The sequence below is a fragment of the Lagenorhynchus albirostris genome, chromosome 2 (assembly GCF_949774975.1).
Source record: "Lagenorhynchus albirostris chromosome 2, mLagAlb1.1, whole genome shotgun sequence".
In the NCBI taxonomy this organism is placed as follows: domain Eukaryota; kingdom Metazoa; phylum Chordata; class Mammalia; order Artiodactyla; family Delphinidae; genus Lagenorhynchus; species Lagenorhynchus albirostris.
In genome coordinates this window covers 80,809,613-80,833,073 of record NC_083096.1, presented here as the reverse complement: position 1 = coordinate 80,833,073, position 23,461 = coordinate 80,809,613, and the positions used below count along the sequence as shown (strand labels likewise).

Sequence of the window (23,461 nt, the reverse complement as noted above, 5' to 3'; positions counted from 1 at the left end):
ACTACAAGCAACTCTATGCCAATAAAATGGACAACCTGGAAGAAATGGACAAATTCTTAGAAAGGTATGACCTCCCAAGACTGGACCAGGAAGAAATAGAAAATATGAACAGACCAATCACAAGTAATGAAATTGAAACCGTGATTAAAAATCTTCCAACAAACAGAAGTCCAGGACCAGATGGCTTCACAGGTGAATTCTATCACACATTTAGAGAAGAGCTAACACCCATCCTTCTCAAACTCTTCCAAAACGTTGCAGAGAAAGGAAAACACCCACACTCATTCTATGAGGCCACCATCACCCTGATACCAAAACCAGACAAAGATATCACAAAAAAAGAAAATTACAGACCAACATAACTGATGAATATAGATGAAAAAGTCCTCAACAAAATACTAGCAAACAGAATCCAACAACACATTAAACGGATCATACACCATGATCAAGTGGGATTTATCCCAGAGATGCAAGGATTCTTCAATATATGCAAATCAATCAATGTGATACACCATATTAACAAACTGAATAAGAAAAACCATGTGATCGGACTTCCCTGGTGGCACAGTGGTTAAGAATCCGCCTGCCAATGCAGGGGACACGGGTTCGAGCCCTCGTCCAGGAAGATCCCACATGCCGCGGAGCAACTAAGCCTGTGCACCACAACTACTGAGCCTGCACTCTAGAGCCCATGAGCCACAACTACTGATGCCCACGAGCCACAACTACTGAAGCCCACGCACCTAGAGCCCATGCTCCACAAAAAGAGACGCCACTGCAATGAGAAACCCGTGCACCACAACGAAGAGTAGCCCCCGCTTGCCGCAACTAGAGAAAGCCCACTCACAGCAACAAAGATCCAACATAGCCAAAAATAAATAAATAAAATAAATTTTTTAAAAAAAAGAAAAACCATATGATCATCTCAATAGATGCAGAAAAATATTTTGAGAAAATTCAACACCCATTTATGATAAAAACTCTCCAGAAAGTGGGCATAGAGGGAACCTACTTCAACAAAATAAAGGCCATATACCACAAACCCACAGCAAACACCATTCTCAATGGTGAAAAACTGAAAGCATTTCCTCTAAGATCAGGAACAAGACAAGGATGTCCACTCTCACCACTATTATTCAACATAGTTTTGGAAGTCCTAGCCACAGCAATCAGAGAAGAAAAAGAAATAAAAGGAATACAAATTGGTAAAGAAGAAGTAAAACTTGCACTCTTTGCAGATGACATGATACTATACATAGAGAATCCTAAAGATGCCACCAGAAAACTACTAGAGCTCATCAATGAATCTGGTAAAGTTGCAGGATACAAATTTAATGAACAGAAATCTCTTGCATTCCTATACACTAATGATGAAAAAGAGAAAGTAAGGAAACACTCCCATTTACCATTGTAACAAAAAGAATAAAAAACCTAGGAATAAACCTACCTAGGGAGACAAAAGACTTGCATGCAGAAAACTATAAGACACTGATGAAAGAAATTAAAGATGATACAAACAGATGGAGAGATATACCATGTCCTTGGACTGGAAGAGTCAATATTGTGAAAATGACTATACTACCCAAGGCAATCTACAGATTCAATGCAATCCCTATCAAATTACCAATGGCATTTTTTACAGAACTAGAACAAAAAATCTTAAAATTTGTATGGAGATACAAAAGACCCCAAATAGCCAAAGCAGTCTTGAGGGAAAAAAATGGAGCTAGAGGAATCCGATTCCCTGACTTCAGACTATACTACAAAGCTACAGTAATCAAGACAATATGGTACTGGCACAAAAACAGAAATATAGATCAATGGAACAGAATAGAAAGCCCAGAGATAAACCCACGCAACTATGGTCAACAAATCTATGACAAAGGAGGCAAGGATATATAATGGAGAAAAGACAGTCTTTTCAATAAGTGGTGCTGGGAAAACTGGACAGCTACATGTAAAAGAAATTAGAACACTCCCTAACACCATACACAAAAATAAACTCCATGGATTAGAGACTTAAATGTAAGACTGGGCACTATAAAAGTCTTAGAGGAAAACATAGGAAGAACACTCTTTGACATAAATCACAGCAAGATCTTTTTTGATCCACCTCCTAGAGTAATGGAAATAAAAACAAAAGTGAACAAATGGGACCTAATGAAACTTAAAAGCTTTTGCACAGTAAAGGAAGCCATAAACAAGACCAAAAGACAACCCTCAGAATGGGAGAAAGTATTTGCAAATGAAGCAACTGACAAAGGATTAATCTCCAAAATTTACAAGCAGCTCATGCAGCTCAATATTAAAAAAACAAACAACCCAATCCAAAAATGGGCAGAAGACTTACATAGACATTTCTCCAAAGAAGACATACAGATGGCCAAGAAGCACATGAAAAGCTGCTCAACATTACTAATTATTAGAGAAATGCAAATCAAAACTACCATGAGGTATCACCTCACACCAGTTAGAATGGGCATTGTCAGAAAATCTACAAACAACAAATATTGGAGAGGGTTTGGACAAAAGGGAACCATCTTGCACTGTTGGTGGGAATGTAAATTGATACAGCCACTATGGAGAACGGTATGGAGGTTCATTAAAGAACTAAAAATAGAATTACCGTATGACCCAGCAATCCCACTACTGGGCATATACCCAGAAAAAAACATAATTCAAAAAGATACATGCACCCCAGTGTTCACTGCAACACTATTTACAATAGCCAGGTCATGGAAGCAGCCTAAATGCCCATCGACAGACGAATGGTTAAAGAAGATGTGGTACATATATACAATGGAATATTACTCAGCCATAAAAAGGAACGAAATTGGGTCATTTGTAGAGACGTGGATGCATCTAGAGACTGTCATACAGAGTGAAGTAAGCCAGAAAGAGAAAAACAAGTATCGTATATTAACGCATATATGTGGAACCTAGAAAATGGTACAGATGAACCGGTTTGCAGGGCAGAAATTGAGACACAGAAGTAGAGAACAAACATATGGACACCAAGCGGGGGAAAGCGGCGGGGGCTGGGGGTGGTGGTGTGATGAATTGGGAGATTGGGATTGACATGTATACACTGACGTGTATAAAATTGATGACTAATAAGAAAATAAATAAATAAATACATAAAAATTTTTAAAATTTCTGTAAAACCTTACATTTCCAAAAGGCACCTTAGTCAGAAGCCCTGCAGTGCTACAAGATTCTAGTTAGAAACAAAAAAATTTAGAGAAAAAACAATGATTTTTATCAAAAGCAGAAAAATATCCAAAAGCAGAAAAATATAACTGCTGTCTTTCCACTCTGGAAAGAACTGCTAACGTAGCTTCCAAAGGCAAAAGGGTACCTTTTACAAACAGAAAGATCCCAAGTTTCTGTCAATAAAATGATGATCCAGTTATACACCAAGGAACAGACAGAAGACCTGGCTTCGGTTCTCCAACCATCCCTGGTACCTACAGTGTGGCTTTGGATTTGGTCTCACAGGGTGTCTGCCTCAGTCTCCACAAATGAACACATGATCTTATAAAAGATATAATGCACATGAAAGTGCTTTGCCATCTATTAGATATTATCTTCTCAACATGTCAATTTATTCCTGTGAACTGATTCCTTCCCTCCAACTCACAGTGACCAAAATGATTTATTTTAGAAAGTGCTCATAAGTGGTTTGACAGCAGGTGTAACAAAGGTGTAAGCTAAAAATGATACTGAACACTTTCATACACATAAAGCAGCATGAAGCCATGGACATAAACGGTTATGACAAAGAAATGGGTTAGAAAAATGACCCATAGTACATTGCCCTTCCTGGTTCCGGCAACAATTTGAGCTGGAAAGACACGGTATCTAAAAAGGAAAACTAAAGACAAACAAGAAATAAAGTGAACTATTTCAAAACCTCAGAAAACCGTAGTTTGAGAGCAAGGGGTCAGGGAGGGCTATGTTTTTGTTAGGTCTGACTTGCCCTTAGCTATGGGTGCACTGTCTTTTCATGTGGCCCCAAAGAAATAGCTGAGCCATTATTGTTGTTGATAATGATGAGCAGATGCTGATGGGATGATTGCACATCAACTGTTCTCAGACTCAGGTCTTGTGTAATTGGGTGTGTCGATCTATGTCACTCCACAGATGGTTATTAAACCAGTTACAACTTCCCTAAATCTTTTCACTAGAAGTGAACAACACTCTGGATAGTTATTCTCTGGTGCCAACTGAGAATAGGCACTATCATAAAATTTTTTTTTAAAACAGTTTCAAGGTTTATCCGTCCTCCTCCCAAGACACAAACACGCGCATGCACACACGCACACTCTTAAAGTTGGGATGTTTGTTTAATTCAAAAATCCAAATTATCAAATTTGAAATTTAAATACCATAAATACTTCTTTACTAGAGTGACTATAACAAGTCTATTAATTTCAACCTGGCATGAATAAAAAAAAATAATCAATTCCCAATCTTCTATCGACAATGATATGCATTTTGGATAATCTATGTGCCTCAGGAACAATAACAATCCTGCTATCAAAGCTCCCCTCAGGTTGATGGAACACGGGGAATCCCAGCTCTCATGACATAGAATCACCAAATTCTTCCTAGTGAGAGAAGTGCAGCCCCACCCCCGATGCGGCTAGATGACAGTGACCTTTATCGAGGGAGCTCTCAGCTGACCACAGGGCATGGCCAAATGTCCAACTGGACTGCTAGAGGAGACAAAATGGTCCATTTGGCAGTCTGTTGATACTGAGGTGTCAAACCTTCAACTAACTAATTGGCCACTCTTTGCAGTAAGCTTTCCTACACTGTACACCTGAAAGAACACTTGTTGAGATGGCTCCGTTGAATGAGAAGCACAACTTTTGAAATGCACTCTGTGGAAAGGCCAGCATACTTTCATGTACAAATAGATGTAACAAGCCACAAGCCCATATGTTTTTAGCCTCAGAATTAGTAAGCTAAACTGAAGTGCAATATGTGAATTTCATCATTTTTCTTTCTTTCCCCATGACCATTTGGCAGAGTTAAAATTTTAGCTATCATGCATTTTCTTCCCTAAAATGTATCAGTCACAGTTCCCACAGAAGCTAGCTATGCATTTCCTTGTGGGTGTATGCGTAAACTACCATAACAAAACATTTTCTATTTCCTCATTTTGATCAAAAGGAAAGAAGAAATGCTAAAGTGCACTTACATAAGTGACAGTGCAAAACTGACATGCCTATCTGTATAAACAATTTATATTCTGTTTAAATTTGAGGTTATGATGATTAAGGAGAGAAATGCCAAGAGCTATGAAATAAAATTACATTAAGGGGTAGCCCATGCTGCACGCTCTTGAGAGACTTAAGAGAAACTTTAAGGAATAGCAAAGTCACTTCAGGCCACTCTGGAAGAACTATGGCTTGAGACAGTAAAAACAGCTGGGGAAAAATACTAAGAAACAGACACCAGAACACATAAAATGCTTGTAAATGAACACAACATTATGGACCCACTGGCAGAACATGTGGAAGCTGTGATGGGTTAAGGTGAGTCAGCCACACTCTCCAGCCTATTTCACTTTGGATCAACAGCAGCAGGGACAACTGGTTACTGCAGGCACAGAACAGCTTTAAGAAAAGCTAACTTACCCATCTAGAGAAAGACTCCTCAACCTCTGCTTCATTACTGTCATGCTCTAACTGACACAACTAATCAAACAAAAGGAAAAGAGAATCCTTTCAAATCATGGGGAACAGAACTCAGATTTAGGGACATTATGGAGCAAGCAATGTGATATAATGAAACAAGAACTGCCCCAGAAATTAGACCTGGATTCTAATCATGGCTTTGCCATATACTCACCATGCAATCTAGAAGAATTCTCTTAAGCTATTTGAGACTCACTGTTCTCACCTGTAAAACTAAAATATCACCAGCCCTCCTTCCTTAGCAGATTTCATTTGTGGCTCAAATAAGATCACGTTGATAAAAGTGATTATAAACCAGGAAGCACTATTTAATGTAAAATATTATTGTATGTAAAATTCCCAATCCAAAATTCTGTGAAACAGAAAAACTTCACCATCTAGCCCCCAAATGATAAACTATTACATGACTCAAATTAGATCACATACATCTATATGATGAGACCAGCCTAAATGGGGATGGGAGGTATTATGTGTGTTAGGCTGGTGTAACCAACTTCAACCATTTTTTAAAATATTTCCCCACTGCTCTCCTAGTGTCTCAAAAATGCTCAGGAATTACAAGCCAGAGCGATAATCTCCTCACCCTCCCCTCGCCTTCTCTGGCACAGAAATCTGACATAGGCCACTTCACATGCCTGATTAGATAAGCTTTCCCAATGCTGAAAGCCAACTGCTTCTAACATTTCAAACCTGATTTCCATGAAGACTCAGGGGTGAAAGATGGAAACAAATAAGCCAACCCAGTAGATCCTCCTTATTGAAAGAGTTCTCCAGCTTTGATTTGAAATACTAAATAATTTTTTTCTATGAACCTAATTGCTTCTGAGGTGACAGGTGCAAGTTGCTGCAAACTGAGCAGACGGAAGTGTCAGAAAGGCTTTTGACTTACACACAATTAATCCTGCAAACTTTAAATTACTAAAATGACAGTGCTTTAGTCTGTTCTTTAGGTGATCCATAATCCTGCCTTGGCAATGGAGCAGAGTCTAAAGGGAATAATTAAAAGATATTAAAACAAGAAGTCCAGAGACAAGTATTCCCAGACTACATCTTCCAAAGGAGGAATTGCCATGAGACTAATGAAGTTTAAACTTTGGGGTCCCCTGCACTTGAGCGCCTATTCTGTGCCCAGAACCATGCAGTTAAGTATGCAGTTTCCAATATTTACAAACAATCCTGAAAGTTAGGTATTACTATTATTACAATTATATAAATCAGGGAATTGAGACTTAGAGAAGCTAAGTGGCTTGCCCAATACCCTTAGCCAAGAATCGGAGCCAGGCCTAGCTGGTTCCAAAACTCACCAGCTACGCTAAAGTAAACATCAAAATGTATTTGGAAGGGTATCTAAAAGTCATAAATAATCAGCCTTTACTGTCATTTACCTCTCATTATGCTTCATATCCCTGGGCATTCTCTCCTTCACCATTCAACTGGCAGCTAAACACAACTAAACCTGAAGGAGAGAGTTCAGTATGTCTGAAAGGACCCACATGTCTGATCATGCATGTTTAGACTGTATTTTAAAACAGAAGGGATTATCTGGGATTCTGTTGATGTCAAACATACTTCTCTCATCTATTAGTATTGATGACCATCAATTTTCAGTGACAAAGGAGATAATAAGGAAAATGTTCACAGAAAAGAAGAAAAGACAAGGTTATCCTCATGCTTTTTCTGTAACACTATGTGTAGAAATGCTACACACAGTTAATTTCAAAGTTCCCAGGCCTAGATAGGTTAGTCCTGGGCAGTTTTAGTATTGGCTATGTCCACTTTCATATGCATTCCAATCATTTTACATGGTCTTTTATATCCCTTTCAGAAAGATACAATAAGAATACAAGCACACAGTCAAGAAAAGCTATCTGCAATTTAAAAGGCTGGCACAAATAGGACTCTGGATTGCCATTTTCAGACTTTCAAAATGTTTTTTATTCTTTTAAAAAAGCTACACATTCACTCCTAGTCTTAATCTACTAAAGAATTTCTTTTAAGATCAAGAAGTAATAGAGAAATGCTAGACAACTTTCCTTGGATTACAACAAATATAAATCCATCCCTCCCATTTTCAAAGCGATTTAGAAAGAACTGCAACTCGTCAAAATGGAATTTTGACATTTAAATAATTTTCACATTATGTAAATGTTCATTCAGAAGTAAGATGTTAAGAAGAGTAAAACTTAAGTCAACTTAATACAGAAAATATTACTAAATCCAAAGTTACACTATCTGTAGGGCTACAGGACTCTACCAAATGACAAAGGCATCACTTAATAGTGGGTAAATGTGTGAGCTCTGGAGTCGGGCAAGGGGGGTTCCAGCTCCTGGTCTATACCAGCTCCTGGTCTTCATCACTAACTGGGTGACCTGGATGACCATGCCTTAATCTTTCAGTAAGTAAGAATTATAACACCGACTGTGAGGACTAAAGCAAACACATAAAGCACTTTTTCCCCAGGCATCTGTCACGTAATAAACCCTCAGTATATGGAAGCTATTGTTACTTCTTATAAGCTCCACGAGGATAGAGTTTTTTGTCTGTTTCGTTCACTCTATTAATAAAGAAGCACGCCCCGGTCAGCTTTCATGCAAATACAGTTCCTCCAAAGTGACATTCACATTTATCTACATTAATTACATTCAAATGCTGCCACCCTTAGTATATACCTCCTCTCTTTTACTGTAAGTGGGTGCAGCTGCCTTTGCAGGATGATTTAAATTACTGGGAAATATTTTAAGTGTTTTAAGGGTATCTGAGTTAACATATGCACCACTTACATTTTCAGTGTGCTTACACATAATTATAAATATCTCAGACCATAAAAGAAAACCTTTCATAATACTCCCACAACTGAAAAACGAAGTCTTAGAAATAATTACAGAGGGAGCAGAAGGGAGTGGTAGGTAGAATACAGCTTACTAAATTGGCAAAATAAAATTTGGAGTTTTGTCTTAAAACAAAACAAAACAGAAAACCTGACAACCATTTGTACAAGGCTGCCAAAACTTGAGAATAAGTAAACTGTCATGGGAAACAAATGTTAAAATATGAAACCCTTTTCTGAGAAAGTTACTCCACCAGTCCTGGCTAATCCAATTCTGAACCACTAACGACTCCAGTCCTGCTGGGTTGTCTTAACTACAAAGAAGTCCAAAGGGACAGGCAGGGTCTCACAGGCAAATATTTTCTCTGCTGTCACTGACATTTACAATATAGTCACACTTCTCTCCTACCCCACCCTTCTCACTCCTTCACTGTTCCCTTTTCAGGTTTCAAAAATCAGAGGGTCAACATACTGATATATCATTCGACTAAGGAGTATAGAGGAGAGATCACTTGACTAGAAAACGAGAGCTTGGATTCTGGCCCCAACCTTGACCTGGCTCTGGGCCCTCTGGCCAGTCACTTGGGCTTTGTTTCCTCATCTGTAAAACAACGATGGACTAGATGGGTGGTTCCCAGCCCGAGATCCCAAAATCTCCAGGAGCCCCTAAAGGTGTAATAACAGATCATGAGGTATTTCTATTATTCCAAAGAGATTCTATTAAGTGCTATAAGGCTAATTAAAACATCAAATGCATGGTGACACCAGATGGCACATGACGACGTTTATCATATCATAGGGAAGGGGGGAACAAGAGTGTTGGACCTGATATTGTCATCAAAGCTACACCTCAGAAAAATCATAGTTTCTGTACTAAACATAATCCAACCACAAATGTCTGGTGAATAAATAAGGGGGAAATGATTGAATACGTATCAGTACAATTTGTATAGTAGACAAATTCTCCAAATTGAAGATACACCCCATTAAGGGAACAGACTCAAATATAATACCCTTAAATATTTACAGGTTCATGGGAAACCAGTGAACAATCTACATGCTGCAAACATGAAGCTCCTATTTCTCACCAAGGATCTGAATCACTCATCCACTTTTGATTAAAGAAAAGTGAAAGCAACAAAAAGCCAGTCTAAACTGCAACATAAAATACACCACCAACAATAACTACTATTCACTGCACTCTTACTATGTGCCAGGCACCATACTACAAATATAACACTGATTAACTTATTTAATCCTCATAACAACCCTAGCAATTACACACTGCTATTACCTTCATTTTATAAATAATGAAATTTAAGCATAGAGTGCTTAAGAAACAGGGACACAGGGCTAGTCAGTTAAGAGCCCTGTGTATCCCCACCCTTTCTCCCTCTAAGCTGACAACTCCTTCTCAAAGAGAAGTTTCTCAAAACACAAAGAGAAATGTCCCCAAGCAGAGCCCTTAGGAGTTGGGCCATTGCTCTTGAGAGCAGGTTTCTGAGGAGCTCATAGCTGTGGCCCATTCTGGCTTAAAGACATCCTTAATGGAAACTCCCCTCTTCTCAACCCAAATTCAGTCTGCTTGTCCTGATGATAGAAATCTACTGAGAGAAGCCCAGGGCCATTAGTCAACTAAAATCAACCCATTTATTCAGAAGGTACAAATGATTCCTAACAGCTGGCTCCTACATTCAGAGAACCTATGATGAAAAACATGCATTTTCAGTGTACTAGAATGAGTAAGGGTTAGGGAGACAAATAGACCAAAGCAATCAGTCAATCAATCAATCAATTCCAAACCTGCCACTTACTAACTGCATTATCCTGAGCATGTTACAGGTCTCAGTTTCCCCTACTCCCCATTTCAAAGGGTTGTTGTGCAGGGTAATCGTGTGAATGTACAGAAAGTGCCATGGCTGACTGCAGAGGCCCTAGAGCCAGAGGTCTGAATCCTGGCTCCATCCCTCACTAACCACATGATTGGCCCCAACACCCAAAGCTGCGAATCTAAGCTCCGATTTCCTTACCTGTAATATAGCTAATTACTGTCTACCCCAAAGGATAGCCACGCGAATTAAATGAGGAGATATATGTAAAGCCCCTAGGAGAAGGACGGACACATAGTAAGAAGTAAGCAATTTTTTTAAAAAAGCTGAGGTTTTAAAAGTCAAACCACAAATTTAAGTCCCAGCTCTGTTACTTATTATCTAGGGCTAAACAATGGTATACAAGCCAACTAACCCCTCAGAGGCTCAGTTTCAACCGAGATTTTGTAAAGATTAAAGGAGGCAATTGTGTAAGAGTGTTCTGTAAACTCTGCATTGCTATGTAAATGTTAGGGTTGTTTCACGTTTTATGTTAATTGTATCGAGTGGTCCTTTCAAATACTATCTTCATCTTTAAAATGGAAAAACTGAGGCAGAGAAATTTTAAGCCATAGAGGGAAGGCTGCTAATCCCAAAAGTAGGATGGAGAGAAGGATTGGGCCAAAATAAATTCAGATCATGACAAAGCAGAAAAGTAATAAGGCTTCAAGAGGAAAGATGAGAACAAACGTCCATTAACGTATGTTTTTAATCAGCAACTTCACCTGCTGATTAAGCCTCTCCGTGCACAGTCCAGGCGTAAGAATTCTCTAATTTCCTCCCAGAAACAGTATTAGACTTCAGGATGAGAAAGAGCTTCACTATCAAGCCTCTTTTCCCATCCGTAAGTTAATTTTGTGGCTGGGGCAAAGACCAGGGGACACAAACTGGAATCTAACTGGCTTTCTCTTAACCACACCTTAAAAAAAAAAAAAGTTGCAATCTTACAGAGAGGTCTCCTTCTTTGGTTGGTCAGAAATGTCCTTGTTCCCCAGGTCTCCTCATGCTAAATACGGTAATAGCTGGCAAACAAACAGCCCAGTAAATTCCAATGATACTTAAGAAAGCATTAATATTGCCTGAAATTACTCTGAATCAAACACTTAAGACCTACAGGGCTGCCACATAGAGCAGTTCAGCTGGAACTCTTATGCCAAAAGCAGCAGGATGCCTTAAGAACATACAAGCTTGAAAAAAAAAAAGCATATCTACTCTTCTTTATTGCAACATTCTTCAGCAACAACACTGATCTCCTACCCACTGTGCACACAGCACTGCACTAGGGCAGTGGGAGGCTGGAGGGAGAAAGCTAAGAAACAGGTGGTGTTCGTGGGGTGCCAAAACAACAGGTTGATTCAGTCAGTTCTGTCCCACAACTAATCAATTTGGTGAAGGGAGAGGGGAAGGAATCTTAGTCATCCTGTTGGCCGACCAAACTGACTGGCTAGACCATTGCACAATTATCAATTAGGCCAAAATATCAGATTTAATAGTGCATATTAGCCCTGCCTAATGGGATGTTACACACTTCCAAGATCTTGGATATCTCAGAAGACAACACAGAAGCAGATTAACCTCTACCCACCAAAATCACTTATCAGGCTCCAGAATACACTGGTTTTTTTCCAGCATCTTTTTATAAGGTATTAAAGTAAATGTGCATTTTCTGGGCACATAAAACTGACAGCTTGTTGATTTATGATACAGTCAGATTCGAATTTTAAAGTAATTACAGAAAATACCAGTTAACAAATACATAGAAAATTGACCAAGCACATTAGAAATCAAAGGATTTTTTAAAAAACTATCAAATAAATTTTTGATATCAATATTGGTAGCAATTTGATATCATGTAGTTTAACGTGTCCATACATGTTTTGACACATTTAAGATAGACAAAGAGATAACACCTTTAATATTTAAAGAAGTATTTTAAATCAGTAACCAAAAACTAAATACCTTGATGAATAAAAGACACAATATACCAAAATAAAGAAATAAAAAGAAAAGGCAATACAAATGGCTACTGACCATATGAAAAACATTCAACATCACTGTAAGCAGAGAGACCAATTAAGATGAGGTAGCATTTACCACTTACCCAATTGGTAAAGAGTTGTAAAAATAAAAACTAGTGTTGACAATGGCTGGAAACACTGAGAGTCTCATATTCTGCTGATAGAAGTATAACTTGGTCAAACTATATGGAAGGAAATTTGGCAGTGTATATCAAAAGCCACACAAAGATCCACACTCTTTAATACAATAGTTTGACTTCTTGGAATTTATGTTAAGAAAATAAATATTCCTATCAAGATTTATATGTAAAATGTTCATCACAGCATTATTTACAAATTATGAAAATTGGGAACTAAGAATAGATTTCAGTTTAAATAAAATATAATAGAATCTTCAGATAGAACAATATGCAGCCTTTAAAACCATGTTCTTAAAAAAATATTTATACACAAGAAGTATATTCAATATCTTGTAATAAACTATAATGGAAAAGAATCTGAAAAAAGATTTTTTATATATATATATATATATATATTCTTTTTGAATCACTTTGCTATACACCAGAAACTAACACAATATTGTAAATCAACTATACTCAATGAAAAGGAAGAAAGAAAAAAATAAAATAAAGAAAGAAATATTTATATATGGGAAAATGTTCACAATATTTTAAGTGGTGCAGAAGTATATGGTAAAACTGTAATATGTTAAAGTCCTAATTATAGTAAGAGACACAGAAACAAAACTGTATGAAATGTAACAAAATAGCAAGTGTGGGTTTTGATTGGAGGTGATAGGATTATTGGAGATTTTACTTTTTTCTTATGTTTTTCTGTTTAAAAAATTCTATTTCCCAATTTTTAAAATTCACTCTCTTTGAGATAGTAATTTCTCTTCTGGAAATCTAGCTTAATGGAAAAATCCTAAAGAGGGAAATTTTTGTATAAAGAAGATCAGTGCCATTTATATAGAGAAAAAAAAAAGATGGAGCCAAATATGCAACCAAAGTAAAGGAGAAATCACCAAAGAAAGGCAGAACAGAAAACTGTATATACATTATAAATATACAATTTTTAAAACTAAGAGTAGATAAAAAGACCAAATGATGTACACCAAAATATCAACAGTGGTTAAGACTGTGGATTTTTCTTACACTTTTCTAGACTTTTCAAAGGTCCTTAACTATCTTTAAATGTAATTACTTTAAAACCCCCTCCCCCCCAAAAAATCTTATAAAGGTGCCATAGAAAATCAACAAAGTGTAAATATGAGTTAATTACATGTAAACATAAGGAATAATTCTGTTGAGATGCAACCCTACCTTAAAATGTAACAATGTTTGTTTTCAGTTACAACCATTTTCCTTAAATGTCTTAGAAAGTTTATGTCACAGGAGCCATGACATATTGTTACTTACTTTATATAGTAACATCCAAAACTTGCATGATTTACAAATATGTTTTTTTCTCTAATAATCCTCATAAAGATTAGAAAGTGCTTTAGATGTTGTAATAAAGTAAATACCCTTCATGTTTCCAATTTAAAAAGATATAGCAAATAAGTAAAGGCATATTCTATGCAAAGAAAACATAGTAAAAAGTAATAATCAAAACATAGATGTCCTCAAACTTCAATGACTCTCCACACTTTAGAGACAAACAAAAGCATGTGAAAGCAGAGAATTAAACAAAAGATTCTTTGCAGCATACCACATTAACCATTCAGAGAAGTTAACAAATTAGCACTATCTAGTTTTCTTATTATTCATATTCATAAACTCAACAGAACATATTAGTGTATAAATAGTTCTCAATTTTTCTTATTTGAATGTTGGATAAGTATGCCAACACAGCAACCTCTCCCTGTTAGGTACTAGTTAAAATAGGCTATTTAATCTTTGAGGTTTAAAAGCCTCCCAGAATCTCCTCACAAAAGAGAGAGAGTAAAAAGAGATGAAAAAGAAGCAAACAATTTAAAAAGGCACCTGCCTCTGAACAAGGTAGTATACTTTAGAACGTAACCACAGCTTCTTGTACAACACTTTAGTCAGCAAGCAAAACTGTATTTTAAAGGGATACTATTTGTTAAAAGACAACAGACTATTAGGGAGACAATATCTGACTCCAGTCAAAATATTATCATCATGTTTTCCTTACCTCACAAAATACACACACGCTTTCTTCATATGAATAAATATATGAGGGTGGGAGCGCTACCCTTAACCCAGAAACAGGTTCTGCAACACCGACAGATCCAACCTGTCTTTGCGAGATGATGAGTCCACCTTGGCACGATATTTGGCTGAGGCATTCAAAGAACCAGAGTCACTGCCAATATCCTGCAGAAGGAAATGACTTGAAGACCAGAAACTGCCCTAGAGGCCTCTGGGGAAGGTGCTCCAGTCCACTGGGAAGAGAGACACAGGCCCCTCACCGCATGACTAGGAGAGCAAGGGCACCGGAACTGGAACATGGTAACCCGCCTGCAGTTCAAGAGTGGCAAGGGACAGTAAAATGACCTCCCAGGAGTTTGTCCAATCATCTAGTAAACCCCAAACTTTGAGGGGCTAGTAGGACAGGGTTTTGCCAAGACAAGCACAAGAGGGTGAGGGAGACGTCAGCATGATTAATCAATGCCACCTGAGGCAGCAACTCGGGGTGTGTCCACGCTACACCTCAGTCATTGCCTGACTGTGATGAGAAGTTCCTTCAGCTACTGCCACTGAGAATTCGATCTTCCAAAGGAGCCCCTTCCACCTTAACTTGTCCTAGATCAGGCTCAGTCAGCATCCAAGACTGAGAACACAGCCCTCTCTCTTGCCACAAACCCACTAAGACACCACAGCAGGTGCCAAATTTATATTTACACCCCCACCAAACAAGGGGTCTTTGTCTTTTCCCAGTCAAGTCAAGTTTTGATACTTCTGAATTCCAACAGAGAAAGAGGAGAACAGCAGACAAGCCCAGCAGGGGTGAGTTGGGGGTCGCCGTTCCCTGGTGGTCCTAGAGTTTCCTCCCTCAGACCCTACAGCTCTTAGTCACCCTGACTACAGGAAACTGCTCTCAGAGAGTGTAGATAAGTTACTAAATAACTGTACTTCATGTTCCTAATTTTGTGTGCTCATCTGTCTCGTCTCCCTGATGATGTCAGCTCCTTGGGGGCAGGACTCTATCTTCCATTTGGTCAGTGATTCCCACACAGCTAGAAAAGTAAAATGCCCTGTACTCCCTACCACATGATACTAAGGAAAACACACAAATTAAGGATGACAACACACCACAGTCCTCCCTAACACACCACTAAGAGAGAAGAGCTACACAGGCAATAAATCGTAGAGCCAATATAGCTAGGGCTCCTACTAGAGTATTATATAGAAACATATATTTACATATATAAGTAAATTAATACAATAATTGCTTTGCTTTGCTCATTCCTAGCTATGGCTTTTCATCCCACCTTCTTGGCTTTACTATTCTTTTTAAAGTCACAATGTATTTTCTGCCACAAAGCTGGTCCTCCCTTCAAAAGGGAGAGGAGAAAAGAAAGAACAGACCTACAGCCAACTTCCTACCACTGCCAACGAACACTGCTGTTTGTCCCATCCAGAGGCCATGAGCATATCCTTTCAGATCTGAAGCCACTTCCTTCTTCTTATCAAGAACAGCAAGACCAGGGCTTCCCTGGTGGCGCAGTGGTTGAGAGTCCACCTGCCGATGCAGGGGACACGGGTTCGTGCCCCGGTCCGGGAAGATCCCACATGCTGCAGAGCGGCTGGGCCCGTGAGCCATGTCCGCTGAGCCTGCACGTCCGGAGCCTGTGCTCCGCAACGGGAGAGGCCACAACAGTGAGAGGCCCGCGTACCGCAAAAAAAGAAAAAAAAAAAAAAAGAACAGCAAGACCAAGTGTCTTTGTCAGTGGAGCACTCCTGGGCCCGTTCTTGCAGACTGCTCAGTTCTGCTCAAGAGGTCCTCCATTCCTCCTTTATTCTCCCTTCCTTCTTCCATTCGCTGCAGCAGCCCAGACACCCCACCAAAGCAGGACTGCCTGAAATGAGTGACCTTTATATTTTTTGGCACTAACATATCTGAGGGAAATCCCTGCACCAGACATGTGTTCATAGGTTAACAAAGCAGACATCCTCAAAGACAGCATCATTCACAAGGGCTGAGGACAGAATTCCTTAATGGACACCAAAAAGTCTGTGGAACTTTTAAGTATTCTGGTATCTCAGGTAACATTCTGATGGAGGGATAAGGAGGCTTCCACCAAAGTCATACATGACATACACATGGCAGTCCTAAGACTTTGGACAGATCACAAAAAAAACTTTTTTTTTTTTTTTTTTTTTTTACAACAAAACAACTTTACTAGCCTTATGGGGACACCAGAGCAGCTTCCTTCTCCCTGGTGAGCTAGGCATTCCGTAAAAAGCAGGGGAAGAAAATGACCACAGAACGCAGTCAAAGCAACCCACCTCTAGCACTATCAAAGAATAAACAAACAAACAAAAACAAAACAAAAAGCCCTTGGCTTCCCTAGATTCACTCTGCAGTGATTCCAAAACTTCCCCAGTGTAAGAATTACCTGGCTATTTCTTAAATATACAAATTCCCAGACACTATTCCATACTCACTGGATCAGAATCTCCAGGAGAAGACCCCAGGTATTCCTATCATAAGAGAGGTTAGGGAAACACTGCTCAACAAATGCTTCCCTCCCACAAGTGCCCCTCTGGGCAGGGAAGTATAAAACACATAGGGCTAAGGTGATTAACCCAAACAATCACCCCAGACAGGATCATCTTCATGCTCCTCACTGAGTTTAACTCCTTCTACGGAGGGGTGGGTGTCAGTTCAGTAAAGGGTACCTTTGGATCCCTGTCACCCACAAAGGGCTCAGGACTCTTTGAGACAAATGCCTGAGAAGAATGCCAATGGGGGCAAGTCATAAGGAGGCAGATTACAGCTGAATATGAAAAGATCTTTCTAAGAATTACAGCTGTCCAAATCTAGACTCACCTGCCTCCGAAGGCAGGGAGCTGTCTATCACAAAAGGTGTTCAAGGAGAAAAAAGGCAGGCTACATCTTAACCAGGATGTTGTGAGAGGATCAGAATCAGCACGGGAAAGATAGGACTAGGTGAACTTTTTAAAGTTCCTCCCAATACATAAGCCAATAAAGAGGAAAATTTCAGCTACCCGTTAATTAATAAAAAGAGACAGCATAAAAGTCTGTAGGTGGGGTCAGCCTTCAACTGATCTTTCCTCTTCAAAGGAGAAAGGAGTATAAGGACACACCCCTGACTCACCATTGCTCTCTTTCAGAATGTCCCAAAGCTGGGGAGGACAGAGCAGGAGTCACAGGTGCTCTAACCAGGGCCTGCTGCCCAGCTGACTCTGCATGCTGGGCACAGTCGGAGAAGGGATGTGTGTGACATGGTCCCTGCCCTCAAGGAACAAATTTCATTTTGGAGATAGCTCACACTCTATGATTCTCTCAAAAATTTATTTATCATGTCTCACTGTTAGAGTTGCTTGTCAGTGGTGGTGGTTTTCAAGGGAACCCTCTTGGTGGGAAAAAAACAAATACACTTAATGTAAATATCCTCTCAGTCTAGTACAAGTTTGCAATATCCAGCTCAGGATGAAAAAAAAACTCAAAAGAATCATCTAAACAAACTTAGTTAATTCTAAGTTTGGGATTGACATGTACACACTGCTATATTTAAAACAGATAACCCACAAGGGCCTACTGTAGAGCATAGGGAACTCAGCTCAATATTCTGTAATAACCTAAATGGGAAAAGAATCTGAAAAAGAAAGGATACTTGGATGGGTATAACTGAATCACTTCGCTGTACGCCTGCAACTAACACATCATTGTTAATCAACTACACTCCAACGTAAAATAAAAAAATTTTTCTTAATTCTAACTTTAAAAACACTATATTCCGAGAGTCCCCAAAATGTCCAAATTACAGTCAGGTGTGGCAACTCTGGACAAAATAATAAAAATTGTTGCCACAGTAATATAGTAAATACAGGAAGCAGTAGGAGCAACTCAAGTGAGTGGCTGGGGGTGGGTGCCAGCACCTCTGAGGTTCAATTCCAAAGTAAAAGTGACCTTTATGAAGGTCAGAAGTGATCAGAAAAAAAAAAAAGGAAGAGAGAAGAAACTACACACACACACACACACACACACACACACACACACAGAGAGAGAGAGAGGGAAATTCAAAATGGCAAGTTTAAATAAAACATCTGGGGAAGGGAAAAATTTGGTTCTTCCCCCAAATGTAAGGTAAACAATAACTCTTGCAAATACTGTCTTTTAAAAAACTGACTTGAAGTACCACAGTAGTCCAGAATAAGAAAATGACTAAAAGTAATTGTTCAATTAAACAAATATTTATTGAGTGCCAATTAGATGCCAAGGCACCATACTAGGTACAAGGGGGGGGGCATTAGAATAAACACAACTGAAAAGACACAGTTCTTTTCCTCAAGAGGCACACATTAACAATAAGCACTTGAGGAAGTGCTAAGTACTTTTGTGTACATGAGCTCATTTGTACAAGAGATGGAAGTGGTGTGGAGAATGGACGAGGCACTGGACTGAGGACCAGAAGAGAGAAATTCTAGTCTCGACTCTAGTCTTGGCTCAGTGGTTATGAACAAAGTGCCCGAGCAAACGGAGGACCAAAGCAGTGCCCCTCCAGCAACAGCACAAGACTAATTAATAACTGACCTGGAGGAGAATTCTGGTCTTCTGGCTTCTAGTCCAGTGATCTGCCCAAAATACAATGCATATGGTAGCCCGATAAGAAAGAAAAGTAGAGGAAAAGAAAACCCTTTGGTTTCAAGTCATTTGCAGAGAAAGGAAAGAAGAGAGAAGGAGAATAAGGAAAGGGTGGAAGTAAAATAAAAGGTTCAAGTTGCGGCATCCAGAGATGTCAAGAAAAGAAGCACTTAAATAAGCACCGTACACACAGTATAATGTAAAACCTCGGAGTATATTCTCATGCAAACCATTGCTTAGAATTTTTCGCTCTAAAACCGTTAAGGACCAACAGACAAACTGTCCAAAAATGATACATATGAATGAAGCTTGAAGAAAAAGAGAGAAGAAAGGGAGGAGGCCATTTATAATAATATCCTGCAAATATATGAAGCCCTTCTAAAGAGACAATGTGGACCCATTGTGCCCAGATGAACAAGAAGAAATAGTATTATACTCTATAGCTTTTATGCTGGCAATTTTCAAAACCTTTGGGAGTCAGAAGGGTTAAATACTGGAACGGCTGATTAAGGTTCAGCCCATTCTGGAAATTATTAAAATTAAAAAGGAAAGACCCCATATACTCACCTGAAGGCAGAATAATGAAATATCATTGAGTTCCAACCAAGTTACTGTATCAGAATCACCTGTAAACCTTGAACAATACAGAATCTCAGATCTACTGTACCAAAAGCACCCCAGCTGATTTTGAAGCAGCCAGGATGTGGAGCTTTGCTCTACTGCCGTGGACAGGGTAAGGAGGAAGACCACTAGGAATGGCATCGGAGAGTGGGAACTAGATCAATGCAAATTTTGTGGGCAAAATAGAATTTCTGCGGGCGTGATATTTTTAAAATGTATTGTAAGGCTGGTCTGAAGCATCCAAGCATATCCCACCGAACTTAAACATTTTCTAAGGCTCCTGAAGTCAGCAACTATAGTTCAGGTAAACCGAAAGTTACTCCTCTATGCTATAAGAAGCCCACAGAAGAGGCAGGAGAGTGGGAATGGCACAGGGAGATGCCAAAAAGATGTGGCAAATATTTTTTAGAATCAAAAAATCAGGAAAAAGAAAAGAGAGACTAAAAAAAACAAAAATCACTCTCCTTCATCCCTCCTCCCCAACAAGAAATAATAACAATACAGAGAGAACAAGAAGAAAAAGGAAAACAGTTTTAGGGTAAGTTTTATCTCCATCTGAAGGAAAAAACAATTGGTGATTTTTTTAAAAGCAAGCGAAGAATTCAACTGAGAAATCATCTAGCAGGCAGCAAAACCAGGGAGTCACTTCCCATTGCAAAGCAAAAGAAAACAAGGAGCAAGGGGTGGTCTTGATAGCTGTTTAGACAATCAGACAGATGGGTTGACAGCTCCTTGCCTTAGGAACTCAGCGATGTTTAAATTAACAATTGGCCACTAGCCAAATACAGGAACACTCAAAAGTTTGGAAGGGTGTGTTATAATTGGTACCTTGGCAAAACACAATGATAATAAATTGAGAAGATTCAAGCAGCTTTCACTGCTAGACTCTGAAAAGATTCAAGATTTGTACCAATAAACAGGTTTTTTAATCTCTTCTATTTTTGTGTAGTTTAGCATCTGAAGAACACCTAAAAATCAAAATACCTAAATCCTATCCTTTGAGCTAACACTAACACTCGACTTGTCCACCTAAAAGCTAGCTAGTAAGAGCAATACCTCATCAGTGCAGAAGTACAGGTCCTAGAATGAGAGAAACCTTGTGTGTCAGAGTAATCCTATTTCTGACATCAGTCTCATCATTAAACACTTAATTTAGCAAATCGCTTTGCAAACGTATCTATTATTCCCTCCAACTCTCTAAAGTAAGTGATCTCTTTGGTTCTCTTCCATAGATGAGACAACAGACCATGAAGATTAAATTATTTACTAAAACAAGCTAATGGTAGACCAAGGATTATAACCCCGGACTAGCCCATTGTTTATACTCCTCTCTATCCTAAATTTACACTTATACTAGAACTTTCACTCAAAGAAAAAGGAAAGGCAAAAATACTATCATATGTGTTTTGTTAAACGCTTCTGAAACAAGAGCTTTGGTTCATCATCACACAGCATCCTAGCCCACTTCTGAAATTCTGAGGGACCCAGAAGTGTATGGAATTTGAACTTTCCAAGAAGGATCTGGTTGGTGTTGAACAACCCAGCACTGTGATAAATAACCTTGATGTCTTTTAAACATCTGTGATTGGCATGTCGACTGTCTGTTAACAATGAACAAAAAGCAAAGTTTTCTGAAGCTCATCTTCATAACTTTCTCTTTGCAAAGAGACATAGATCATGTACTAGTCTTCTTGGTAAGGGTAAAAAATCTTCCTTCAGATTAGGCTAGGAAAAGAAGGGGCCCCTTTCGGTTCAACAAACATGCACAAGCCACCATCCCACTGGAATCAGAGAGTTCAAAAAAAAATAAAACACAGCCCTGCCCTGAAAGGACTTTCTGAATACCTTTTGACTGCCATGGGTTTAATATACATTCTCTTAATTAATCCTATTAGCTGGGTAATTTCATTCCCATTTTATTGGTGAGTTCATACAACAGAGCTGGATTTGAACCCAGGATTAAAGAGCACAGCTCCAAAGCCCAAGCTCTTTCCACTAAACAGTCTGAAGAAATCTGCAATCTAAGAGTGTGGGTGGGATGGGTAAGATATGATTCGATTTCCTTTCCTTGATCCAACCGTGTTCAGAAAGACTGTTGCAAATATCCAACCATAAAGAAGCTTTCGAAGGCACCACTTTGAATTAACGTATCCACTGGTCCTCACCCGCCCCCGCCCCACCTCCAACCATGCCAAAAGAACAGCAAAAGCTGCTGCCAGGTTGGAGGAGTTGGTGATCGTCACACCACATTCCTGGGGCTGGACACAGACTCTGAAACAGCGCCCGAGCTCTGCGCCTCGGTAAGAATAACAGCAGTGGAGATTTTTAAATCATGTGGCTCAGCAAGCAGCCACACCAGTTTTCCTACTGCTCCTGCCTCCACCTTTCAAAGACTCGAGCAAAACTTTACACCGGATTCATGGGGACCGTGGATTCAGAGTGTCAGAACTCAGGCGCGCCGCAGAACCCTGTCCCCATCCAAACCAAACCCACCCACTCAGACTGTGGGCCTCCTCTTAGCAAAGCTAAGTCTGGCTGTGAAGGTGTAAGCCGTTGGCCTTGGAGGCCCTGCCCCCGCTCCCTCCACGCCAGGATCTGGCATTCCTCCGCTCAGCCCATCTGCGCTCCGCGGCCGGCGATGGCTGTCCCGGGCAGCCCGCCCTTGGCTCTCCCTCGACCCCAGGAAACGCGGAGCAAAGTGGGCAAAACTGCCCAACTCCCCGAACTCAAGTGCTCCAGAAAGGGAGTTTCTGAGACTTGCTGCCCGCCTCCGGCCGAGGAGGCGTGCGTGCGGCCACCGGCAGAGGGGAGCTGGAGGCGGCGAGGAGCGCGGGGGAGGGGGCGCGCGCAGGGAGGGGGGGCGATGATGTCCAAACTTTAGGAACTAAGTGGCCTCACTCCACGCCGACGGCGAGCCCGGCCTTCTCGCAGAGTGGAGGACTGAAGGGTGGGAAGGGTCGTCCCAGGTGGCCGGCCGGGCCGGGTCGGAGGGGCATGGAACGGGGCGCAGGGGACAGCACCCCACGTCCCGATACTCACCAAGCGCGGGGGTCGCGCGGCACAGCCACAGTGCCAGCAGCGCCCACAGCGGAGCGGGGCGCAGGGCGGGCATCTTCTCGGTCGCCTCCTCCTCCGCCGCCGCCGCCTGGGCAGATCCACATGGGGAGGGGGTCCCGACAGAGGAGCCCCCACTTTTCCTCCTCTCCTCCTGCTTCTGCCGCTCACGGCCTAGCGCTGCGCCCCGAAGCTCGGGCTTCCGTGCCTCCACTCCCTGCACCCCAAGTCCGCCGCTCCTGGGCCGCCGCCTCAGCCGCCGCCCGAAGTTTGGCTGAAACTTTCTTGGGTGTGCAGCGAAGCAACCTCGTGTGTCCTTCCGCCTCGGCCTCCTCCTCCCACCGCAAACCCCGCCCCGCTGTCGCCGCGGCCAGGCCCCGCCGCCTTCAGCACCCAGGGGTTTCCCGCAGGAAGAAGCGCCGGCCCGGGCTGCGCGCGGAGGGATCTACTATGAGTCTTAGACACCCCTTCCAGCCTCGCCAACCCGCGTCGGCTGCCGACGCGCCTTAACTCGATCGGCGCTGGAGCGTCTCTCGGGGCCCGACCTCAGCCGACGGGGTGGGTGTTAG

General features: G+C 40.6%; 1 protein-coding gene across 3 annotated transcripts in view; it reads right to left on the bottom strand.

Annotated features, from left to right (window-relative positions):
* NOTCH2 (notch receptor 2) overlaps positions 1 to 23,166 on the bottom strand; it is a 175,829-nt gene extending 152,663 nt beyond the window's left edge. For all 3 annotated transcript variants that reach the window (XM_060139208.1, XM_060139210.1, XM_060139211.1), the window contains exon 1: positions 22,878 to 23,166. In XM_060139208.1, the coding sequence (XP_059995191.1) occupies positions 22,878 to 22,950 (73 nt within the window). In that variant the 5' untranslated portion in view covers positions 22,951 to 23,166. The remainder of the gene's footprint in view (positions 1 to 22,877) is intronic.
* Between the last annotated feature and the right edge of the window lie 295 nt (positions 23,167 to 23,461).